We start from the raw sequence: 11,799 nt of genomic DNA, 5'->3' as shown, positions 1-11,799 counted from the left end.
CTTGATAAATCATGTGATGAAACAATGACTGGATGCATACGAATTTACGTGTATGCAGTGATGCCGAAAATGACTTTATGCATGTAATTACGCATGATTGGCTATATGCACGTAATTGTTTGTTTCAGATTTCGACTTGCGTGCTTCGTTTTTGACGTGAACTTGCTATGTAGGTCGTGATGTCAGAAAAGTATTTGCAGAGAGCGCTTTCGTATTTAATATTTAATGCTGAAATGAACATAAACGTAGAAATAAATCATATTCTTTCGGTTCTGATTTAAATTTGACGAAAAGGTGAAAATGGAAAGGCTTCGGATGGAAACAGTACACAAATGGACGTTTCGGGTGTAACCCTTCGTTGGGAAAACAATAAGGAAAAGGAACGTTGAAAACAATTAAAACTAAAATGTACTGAGAATTGTAGCGTGTATACTCCGAGGTGGTTTTAGCACACAGGCTACAATTCTCACTAAATTTTGTTTAAATTGTTTTCAACGTTCCATTTTTTTTTCAATGTTTTGCTTACGAACGATTTTAACTCGAAACGTTTATTGTTTGCAATATATCCATCTTAAGCTCTCCATTTTCACCTATTTGCTAGTATTTTTAAAAAATTGTCTCTGTCTCCATACAGGCCCTGCCGCTCTAAACACCTCTCCCTCAACACACTCCAATGACTGATTCCCATCACGTTGTTTTCACATTACTACTGTACTCCTCCTCCTCTTCTTTCTATACTACTACTACTACTACTACTACTACTACTACTACTACTACTACTACTACTACTACTACTACTAATACTATTTTTGTTTCTTTTATGCAAATATGCAAAGAAACACAAAAATGCAAAAATAGGCATTGAAGGCGTAATATGTAGTAGCTTGATCGCGTTTTTCTCGAAGGCCAGAATAATAACTGATCGCCAAAATAAATTTATCCCTTGACACAAATAGCAATGGCCGCGATTGCCTGCGCATAGACAATTAAGCTTTCCGGCCATGTAATTAAGATAAAACTTCACGTGGCGAAACACTTCTACTAGGTACTACTAACACTGTGACCCCTTTGAAAAATGTGTCGGCTTTGATAATAAAGCAAATATCGACTATCGATTTTGAAAAAAATTGATCGCGATTATGCGCGTAATGAAAAATACCATTATCATACACGTAATTACGTGTATATAGCATTGGCGTAGAGCTAGGACATTTATAGATGCCGCTGACTTAGAGTCGTTGTAGTTTGATGAATATAATATAGACTCAGTCTATCTTGTATTCTCTCGTTAACAGCGTTTTCTCTGTCGAAAAAAATTGTAATATCGCCTCACAGGCACCATGTCTCGTTCTACATGTTACATATTATTGCTGTTGGTCAGGGACCCTTTGTAAAGCGCTTTTAGCACTTTTCGTGGATATTGCTCTATATAAAAGCTCACGTTTTTTCTGTGCTAAGCACACACACACACACACACACACACACACACACACACAAAGCACTCACACTCATATAAATATTATTATAAAAACAAAAACGATGAAATAATAGTGCTCGACTTTTTGATAAAAGGAGCTATTTATAAATAAGCATACTTATGATCAACTTCCACAATATTGTTTCGAGCATTCACTCTCATCAAGAGAGAGAGAGAGAGAGAGAGAGAGAGAGAGAGAGAGAGAGAGAGAGAGAGAGAGAGAGAGAGAGAGAGAGAGAGAGTACGAAATTATTACGATGTTTAACATCAGGGTAAATAACTCTAAAAAGTAAAGTTATAAAAAAAAATGGCAGCCTCTTTGACATCTTTCAGGTACAAATAGCTCTTGACATATAATCCGATTGTTTAAAAAAAATATTATATTCTAACTTTATTTCGGTAAACTATAATCCATTTTTGAAACCCAAGTCCGGCATTGGTTAAGGAGGAGGTCCCTGTCACCAGCTTGCTTTGTTTACACAGAGACAATGGCCAGTTAAAGTTCCCTAGTCCGAGTCCCTTGACTGACTTGACTCTAGACACAAAACCTTTCTATATTCAAGATCTAAACTCTAGTTTCTCTAGTCTATAGCTCTAGTCTAGTAACCAAATTTTAAACGTGACATTTTGATTATCTAAAAAATAAAATAAAATTAAAATAAATGGAAATTATAAACTCTCTACCTACTTTATATAATTTTATGTACTATCTAGAACAATGACAATGTTTTGAATCTCGGAGACTCAGAACAAGTTTTAGTTTTAGATTTTCGAAACTCTTATTGTTTTGAAACCTTGCATTTAATTCCTTTCACTTTCATCCTATCAAATATTTTTATAATATAATTTTATATATTTACAAGGCCCTAATCGGTATTTTTTAGGTCTTTCAAAGCATCTCTAAAATCTCTTGCCGGTCTATCAATATTAATATTAATGATAAATGGTTATTCTTCTACTTCTACTTCTACTTCTATACTCTTTTGTATGGAAAAAATCTTAACTGTAAAAAATATCGCACATTGAAAAAATGAGCATATATACGACTCCAGATTATTTCAAATTCGAATCCATTGAATACTTATGTATCATATATCTTACGTGTATATGCATTTAATATCATATATTTAAAGGTGGCGCAAAAAAAAGCACCATTTTTATGAACCTCCACTGGAGGTGTACAAAAATGCACCGTTTTTATGCACCTCCGTTGGTGGTGATGGTAAATTAATGAAAATGTTGCTGCATACGTTCATGAGGTTTAAATAGTTTGTAGTTTAACACGCTGCTTAAAGATTACCGATGTACGTTTATACAATGATAATAAATTAAAGAATAATAACAATAAATTTAAAAATCAAAAGTAAAAAGAAACATGGCACACAAATACTGATCTCAAATAAATAAATAATTTTAGAAAATTAAAATCAAAGTTTTTTTAAAACATGATAAAAAGGTTCTGAAAAACAAAACAAAAAAAAACAGAAAGAAAGAAAAAAAAAAATGTTGTCTTTCTCAATAAAGTAAACTTTAAAAAAAAATGTCTAAGATGGGAATCGAACCCAGTACGTTTAAGGTTAGAGTCTGACAGATTGTCCATTGCGCTACAGAGCCACCTGACTGTTCATCACATTTAATAAGGTCTTTCTAAAACATTATTTTTCCTTCAATTTAACTTCTATTTTCTGGTTTTATATTTCGATTTTTAAAATTATTATTATTTTTATATAAATTTATTAACAAACACATTCTACAGATGTCACAATATAACTTTTGCCATGTCCAAATACAAAAACACAATATCGCTGATGAAATTGGGTGGGATGCGCATGCGTGACGGAGATGTATAAAAACGATCCGTTATTAAGATACACCGTCAACGGAGGTGCATTAAAAACACTATGATATTTAAATGTATTAATGTATATGTATGTATTGTAAACCTATAACATTTGATGTATAATCACTTGCAATTGTTTAGTCCCATGTGACCTGAGACTTAGATAAGAAATGGAGATATGGATAAAGGAGGGTGACAAGGAGGGATGAGAGATGCAAACTTTTTTCTCTTCTTTCATTCCCTCACAAAAACCAAGCCCCAACTTTTTAATTCACCCATCAAAATAATCTTTCTTTTCATGGGTTGTTTCCCTTAGTGGTGCCTGTACATATGGAAATTTTTTCCAAAACAGTTTGAATTTTCTTAACAGATTGCATACCAAAAAGTTGTCTCATCTAGGACAATGTGTTTACAGTAAGGAAGAGGAAGACAATAATATGAAAATAACACGTTATTACATATGGCACAAATGTTACATAATGAAAATCAGTTAGATTTAGAGACAAGAAACATGAGATGCTTTCTTTTATCTCTAATATCTCACTGAAACAATTGCAAATAATTACACTCTGTGATTTAATACATTTAGAAGTGTTTGAGCCAAAATTTAAATGACAAGATAAAGATAATATGATGAGAAGATAAATGAAAATATGGCATTGCATTGCGCCTGGAGCTTAAAAAGTGTCTGCGCAGAGATACAGAGCCCTGAAACTTGGCATGAATAAAGTTTAGATGTTATTCTAACAAGCAAGCATTTTTATTCATGCCTCTATAATTCGAACATCACTTTGACTTATACAATCTGACCCCCTACCTTATTCAGTTCAATTGACAAGCGGTTAAAGCCTAATCTGATTTAAAATGCTTTGTCACATCCAATTATGGTCAGATATGTAACTAATTTGTCTAGGCAGTCCAGTCTGCAGATAGCCCCTCTCTCCTAAATCATTATGGCGATGCAGTGTATGTGCAAATAATCAAAAGGCATGATCAATCAATGCGATATCCATAAAACCAACCCCTGTCACTCAGGATTAATGTCATTGGGTATACAAAGGCTATTGTTTCACTTAAGGTAAAGGTAAAGTTTCATTTAATGAAAAAAAGCAGCAATCCAATTGAATATCTCCTTTGAATAAAAAAAAAACCCCCAGTAAATATTTGTGAAAAACACAACAACCAAAATTGATTTAATAAAGTCATGACTTTGTGGAATTCACAAGTGAGATGTATCTGGCATGGGAGTTTTTTGTGGCCGCAAAATCTCACCTTTTTGCAATTTTTTTTCGTACCAATAAGGTCGCAGGTTCAAACCCCACCACCGCCGCGAAAAATTTTTATTCTCTATTGTCTTCTGGCACTTTTCTATTCACTTCATATCTTGTTGTTAATTTTTTTTTGCAAATTTTTGAGATTTTGTAAGTGTGCACACCATAAAAAATTCCAGGCTTGAATGTAAAAGATAATTAATTGGGATTAGCTTCTTTTAGTTGTGAAGATTCCCATTTGTTTATTTGATTTGGAAGGGATTTTTTTTTCACTGTAACAAAGGAAATAATTACACAGCAGTTTTTTTCACAGTAACATTATACCAAAAAGAGTTCCACAATCACCATAGACTGTTTTCAATACTGTACTGTAATGGATTACATATTTTCTGGTCAGATGATAAAGGGGAAGGGACCCTCATGTTTTTTCAATAAAGCAAAGTGTGGATTGACCCAGGGACTGTAATTGGTGAGCACCAGTGGGGATTGAACCAGGAACAATTTGAAATGAACTTCCGTGATGTGGAGATAAAACCCAGGATAATGGATGGTCAATATTAGAGGGGAGGAAAACTTGTGACCCTGGGTTGTAGACAGTAGTGGGGAATGAACTCGAGGAGAAGACAGAATGTAGACACAGGTGGGAAGTGAACCGGGGTGCACCCTAGACTATGGAATATTATAACCAGTGGAGAGTAAACCCAGGACTGGGATGTGAACACGAGTGGGGGATAATCCTGGGACTATGGGCTGATGACACTAGTAAGGAGTGAACTGGGGGCTGTAAAATGTAGGCACACATGGGGAGTGAACAAGAGAGAAACTGCCTCATTTTTTGAGATAGACACCCAATATGAGGTGGATAGCAACAGGGAGTGAACCAAAACTATGTAAGGTGAACATTATTAGGGAGTAAATATGAGATATATATACCAGTGGAAAGTAAGCCTGGACTATAGGAGGTTAAAACCAGTGGAGAATAAAGCTAGGACTATGAGATATGGACGTCTGAGAAGAGTAGACTTGTAACTTTGGGATAAGGACACCAATGGAGAGTGACTTTGGGACTATGGGAGGTGGACATCACTGGGGAGTGATCACGGAACAACAGGATGACTCCAGGGGGGAATGAAACATGGACTTTGGGAGGTGAACACCAGTGGAAAGTGAATCCTGGGCTATGAAAGGTGGACACCTCTCAGTGATCGTGGAATCACAGGATATATGGATTCCAGTGGGGAGTAGACCTGAGGCTATGGGAGGTGGATATCACTGGGGAATGAACATGGGACTATGGGAGGTGGATACCAGTAGGAATTGAACTCGGAACCACAAAATATGGACTCTAGTGGGAAGTGAACCAGGGACTATGGTAGGTGGAGAATACTGGGGAGTGAATCCTGGGGGCTATGAGAGGTAGGCACCAGTGCGGAGTGAATGTAGGACTATGTGATATGGGCACCAGATTGTTACTGGAATTTGAGGTATTATCTGTAAAATGAGATTGAGGGTAGACATGCCTGCAACCGCTTTGTTGGGAGGAATTAAAAAATCTTTTTTGAAATGATCGTTTTTTAAGGTTGTTGGGAGGAATTAAAAAATCTTTTTTGAAATGATCGTTTTTTTTTTTGTTTTGTTACGATAATCTCTTTCTACCAATTACTCAGTCCCACTCACTTTTGTGAACTTATTATTAGTTTTTACAAAAATCAATCGCAATTGTTTTTGAAAAAAAAAAAAAAAAAAAAAAAGGCGGGTGGTTGGATGGGAGCATCACCCTTGAATCATATACCTATGATGTTCGCATGGGTGTACGATCCGATAGTCTGGGTGGGGTTCCTGCCTCCCATAGTGGGCAGGGAGGTACATACTGTGTCTTCTATCCCCCTATATCTGTTTTCCAACTAGCTGTCTGTCTTTGTCTTGGAATGAGATTACTTGGTTTTGTCCTGGCCCTGGCCGGATACCTTGACTGGGAGGGAAACAGTCAAATGCATAGTTATTGTTTTGGGAAATGATATTTTTTTCCTTGTAAATCATCTCTCTGTTATGCATTGTATTATGTTTTCTTTATAGTATATACGATTTGTAAAACATTTGAGTGTATTCCTCTTAGTGGGGACCTGTGCTTTTGTCTGGATGAGACTTTTAGGTAATCTCAAACTAAGTGCTTTGATAGTGTGCTCTTGGAATCTACATCTGTTTCCTATTTGAACCAATTCCCCTTTTGTCTTCTCTTTTCTTGGCCTCTTTAATTGTATTTCTATAACTTTTTACTATCTTATTTTCTTCCTTTTTACTGGCGCTGATATGACCTAAATGTGTTGCAAGTGCCGTAAAACCCTTAAAAACATAAAAACAACATAAACGATCCGATAGTGATGTCGTTTCTTCTTCTCTTTACTAGCCTATCCTGCTTCTTTGGTTTGTGATTGTATTTTTGACAGGGGATATTTTTTTTTCTGTAAATCTTCCGCCTGTTTGTTCTTGGTTATTTATGATTTAGCTTATGATATCTTTAGGTTATGATTTTGATTTACATTTGTATTTGTACTATTTTTGTTAGATTGCTTGTTTTTTTGTTTCAGCGGTCTCTCATATAACCTCAATTGTGTTGGAAGAGACCTAAAGCAATAAACAAACAGTTTTTGAAAAAATTTGGAAAATTTTGTTGTTTTTTGCTTGCAAAATTTGGGATTTTATTTTGCAAAAAACTGCCATGCCAGATGTATATAATTTTATTGTAAACATTGAAATATGCGTCAATGGACCACATTTTGAACCTTAAAACTCTGTTGCTCTGTTGTGTACTCTTTGATTTTGATAAAAAAGTAGTTTATCAAGCAAAGAAGCTGGTGTTTTAAGTAAAAATTCTCAAGAGAAGTAGATGGTTTTGCAAAGTGTTACCACTCGTTGGGTTATTAGGTGATAACCATTGTGTTTAATATGTTTTCCTTTATCATCACAATGACACCCTCCTCAGCTGTTTTGATTCACTCTAAATTGAAATGAATAATGATGAGAGTATGATACAGTGATTGTTGCATAATTTGCAATTCATATATATCTCTCTCTCTTCTTTTTGTTTTTAAATTGGAACCAGGTATTTATCCATAAAACATAGTTGTGGAGTCCAAAACTCAGGACTGTTGTCTCGTCTTTTGCCACTCGTCACTGACTATGAGAAACGTCACAACTCCAATTCCACTTCAGTCACCCGGCCAAGAAGAAGTTGTTACACAAGGACCTATCCCACGATGCTAGTATTCCCTGATGGCAGCACCATTCATATACGTTACAAAGAGCCTAGAAAAATTATTAAGGTTTGTATAATATTTTAACTCAAAGAGGAGCAGAACAAATATCATTTAAAAAAAAAAAACTCACACAAAGTACAAAATAACAGTGGGCAATAGTTACCTGTGCATTTTTAATTTTGTATTTTGACAACTGTCCTGGATTGATATATTTGTTGAATGGATTACTGACTATTAAAACTGCAAAGAGACAGGACACATCCTCTGAATGGTGATTCAAAATAGGGAGCATAATTCGACACCCGAAACTGGTGAATTTTGTCACCAGATAATTTGACACCCAAAACTTGGGTATACTGTCACCAGATAATTCGGCACCTTGAAAAGTTGAATCTTTATTTTAGTTTGTGTTGTTTTTGTTGTTGTTTTCAATTATTTTTGTCTATTCAAAAACACAAACTCGCAATTTCTATCACTCTTGGTTTGTTTCACACACTGACATAAACCATCAACAGTACATGAACAACTCTCTCTCACACACACATAAAACTACACTCCTCCCCCCCTCCTCCCCCCCCCCTTCCTCTCTCATAAAAACATATACAAATCAATCACGCTTGTACATCTACATACATGCATAGAATTAATATAATATAATCTTAATATCTTGAAATTTTTCATCTCTCTGCTCACACTGACCTACCTCAAACATTCTTCTATGTCTTAATAGCAAGTCTGATAACATTACATAATTTTATAAAACATTATTGCTTTGGATTGAAAATATTTCCATAACAACAATGAGTTCATAACATTAGACCTACAAATAATTATTTAGTATCACACCTTCCTCTCGGCATTTCAGGCTTTCATTTCATTCAGACTCCAACAAACAAGGAGTGCACTCTACATTCTGTTTATTTGTTTAGACAATATCTTTGTTTAATTATGCAGATGAAGGGTTTACATGTGAATTTTTCATTGTTTGCATCGTTTCATCCCTAGCATTTTGCTTAGTCCCTGCCTTCAGACAACCATTTTATTGAGCCCTACTACCGTGCTGATAAATTCATACGACCGAAGTTGTTGAGGATGGCTAACTCTCTACATGCGCGTGCATGACTCGGGTGTCAAATAATCTGGTTACAAGATGTACCCGAGTTTCGGGTGTCGAAAAACACTCAGCTCAAAATAATGCTGGGTTCGTCTTAGGTTTTCAAGATTGCGGAAAAAAGGGGGCATTGAGAAATCCAAGATAATAGTGATGTGATGTGCGGACCAGCGCATCTGTGATAAGAGATGTCTCAACCACGTTAGAATGTTTATTTTTTCTTTTGACAAAGAGTTTACCAGTTAAGCTTTCACTTTATGGTGCATATTGTCATTGTTTTGATTGTAAACAGTGCTCGAACGCCACATTCCCTCTTTCGTTAATCTGAGTTTGGGAACAGCATGAGTGCAATTGTTTTATTAAATGAAATTAATCATACAATCAAACGTCTTGATTCCCTCTTGATTTGTCAGCAGGGTTTTCAGTGATTGGCGCTTAGTAATGACTTTGACTTCAAAAGTTGACAAATAGAACCTCACTTGGCCAAACACTAAAAACATTTTAACTCGTCTTGAAAAACTGTTCGATTTTGAGATAAACAAAAAAAAATCAACTAATAATTAATAATTCTTTAACTGTTAGAAAAATATACAAAGTGATTATTTAGCTAAGGTCTTGTTGAATTCAGTGTATCCTGCTGTTCTTATTTTCCTTTGTTGCTCTTTTTAGATTTGAACTTTAATGATTAAATACAAACTCACTGTGCCTGTTCATTTTCATTCATTAAACAATATAAAAAATACTTTGTCAATATTTCATATTATTGATTCAAAACAAAGACACTGTGCTTGTTTATTCTCATTCCTAAAAAAAAGCTTTGTCAGTGTTTCAGTTTCGTATTATTGATTCAAAAGAAAGTCACGGTCCTTGTTTGTTTTCATTCCTCAAAAAAAGGTTTGTCTGTGTTTCTTAAACGCTAATGATTAACATAAAACAATTGTACTTGTTGATTTTCATTCATTAAAAAAAGCCCAGAAAACTTCGTCAGTGATTCATAGATGTTAATGATTAGAGATAAATTAAAACTTTTGTAGTGTACAATTCTTCTCTCTATTTCTACTTTATATATTCTGATAATTGTCATTATTTTATTTTTTTCCTTTTCTTTATAGCTTCCACTAGATTTTTCAGTGTTATCAGATGCAGAGAAAAAAGTCGTCCTTGCTAATAGAAAGCCAAAAGAAAAGTTAGAAGAGGAAGTGGTCTATGAGGATACCTTTGATGCTGATGAATATACAAAATACTGGAAGAAATAATGTTTGATATGAATATTGTGATAACAAAACCAAAATAAATTAGAATACAATTATGGTCATTTATTCCCCCCCCCCCCCCCTATCTAGAATCAAGCTGTGTAGACAATTTAGTGTGATTGTGAACCGATTGCATATACTTGGGTTTTTTTTGTTTGTTTTTTTTTCTCCAATGGTCATGCCAGATCTAGAATGCCTTTATGTTTTGGACCGATGTCTTTGATTTCAGCATTTAGATTTTTGCAGCACATCAAATCAGTACTAGTACTAAATAATGATAGAGAAATGGTGATACAATAATCCAATAAAATTCTCAAACTGTTTATTTTAAAAACATTTATAACCACGAGCCTATTAATCCTCATAAAATTTTCTGAAATTTCTTTTATGAAACCATTCTCAAAAAAACAAGAAAATAAAAATGAGAAAGACTTTTGAAAACAGTCTTGGTGAAATAATTAATCTAAATCCTGCAAAAATCTAAGTTGGAATACATTTCACTGGCAAGAAAAGAAGATAAACTGAGGAGATTTTGAATATTAAATCAGAATGTTTTCTATCATATCGAAATATTAGGTTTTAAACATTACACCTCATTTGGGCTAGTGTGATCTCCACTTTGTAACCTGGACTGTCATCTGTATTTTTTGCGGCCGCAAATATCAGGGCGATCCGCAAATTTTGGCAAATTTCCCAAAATTGGCAAATCGTGGCAAATTTTGGGAAAATTGGCAAATCGCGTGGCAAATTTTGGGAAAAAAAGAAAGAAGCGAAAACAAAATAACGAAAAAAAAAAGTGCGAAACTTGAGAAATGTTGCAGCTTTGCCTGGGCCCAAACCAAGGGAAGCTACTCTCTACGGATAATGATCCTTTAAAATCTTTGTAACAAAGCTATTCACAGTCATTTCATTTCTCAAGTCAAATAAATCGAGTCACTTACACTTTTGTCAGTATCGCGTGTTAATTTTTACTGAAACGCTTAGTTCTCCCCGGCAAATTTTTTGGCAAATTTTGGTCTTTTTGGCAAATTTCTTGGCAAATTTTGGGTTTTTTTTGGGCAAATTTTAGGTCCCAACTTGGCAAAAAATGCAGATGACAGCCTGGGTTCGACACACGTGCCGCAAGTCACCTTGTCCTTGCTCAATTAACAGTGATGCACTGTATCTGAAGCTGGGCCTAATTCATCTTCTATATTTAAAAACCTAAAAAACTTTTTTTTTTCATTTGGGTACGTAATTAACAGGAATTTATTTTTCCTTTATGATATTACAATACAAATGAGAAACAAGCTATTTTTTTTTTACATGATTTTAGCACCCAGAGTTTAGAGTAGTCTACATTGCATTACATATTGTATTAAGTAAGAAAAAAATGTCATAAAATATTTGATTTAGTGGGGCTGATGGTTGGAGATCACCGCCTTTTCTGCCATATAATTAATGTATTGGTCCATGTTGACATTTTATTACTTTATGTTTATGGAAAGAAAAGTATGTTAAAAAACAACAGGTCTTAATGTTGCAATAAACCATTATTGATCACACAGAAGAGAAAGCTTCTCTTTGTTTTGTTGTTATGTTCTGAGGTTA

At 34.5% G+C, this 11,799-nt stretch overlaps 1 protein-coding gene across 4 annotated transcripts; it reads left to right on the top strand.

Annotated features, from left to right (window-relative positions):
• The first annotated feature begins 10 nt into the window (after positions 1-10).
• On the top strand, positions 11-11,764 carry LOC144973017 (large ribosomal subunit protein mL55-like). Of its 4 annotated transcripts, none has more exons than XM_078914944.1 (3): positions 11-83; positions 7,692-7,911; positions 10,069-11,764. In XM_078914944.1, exons 1-3 carry the CDS (start codon positions 25-27, stop codon positions 10,210-10,212), a joined length of 423 nt encoding a protein of 140 aa, XP_078771070.1. In that variant the 5' UTR covers positions 11-24; the 3' UTR covers positions 10,213-11,764. The 4 variants fall into 4 exon arrangements, with proteins under 4 accessions (XP_078771070.1, XP_078771097.1, XP_078771080.1 ...); XM_078914971.1 differs by having other exon boundaries at positions 12-111; XM_078914954.1 differs by lacking the exon at positions 11-83 and adding an exon at positions 1,727-1,810.
• Positions 11,765-11,799: the final 35 nt, after the last annotated feature.

This window comes from Berghia stephanieae, chromosome 1 (assembly GCF_034508935.2).
Source record: "Berghia stephanieae isolate SIO BIC M18660-M18661 chromosome 1, UCSD_Bste_1.3, whole genome shotgun sequence".
In the NCBI taxonomy this organism is placed as follows: domain Eukaryota; kingdom Metazoa; phylum Mollusca; class Gastropoda; order Nudibranchia; family Aeolidiidae; genus Berghia; species Berghia stephanieae.
This window is presented reverse-complemented; position numbering and strand designations above follow the sequence as displayed.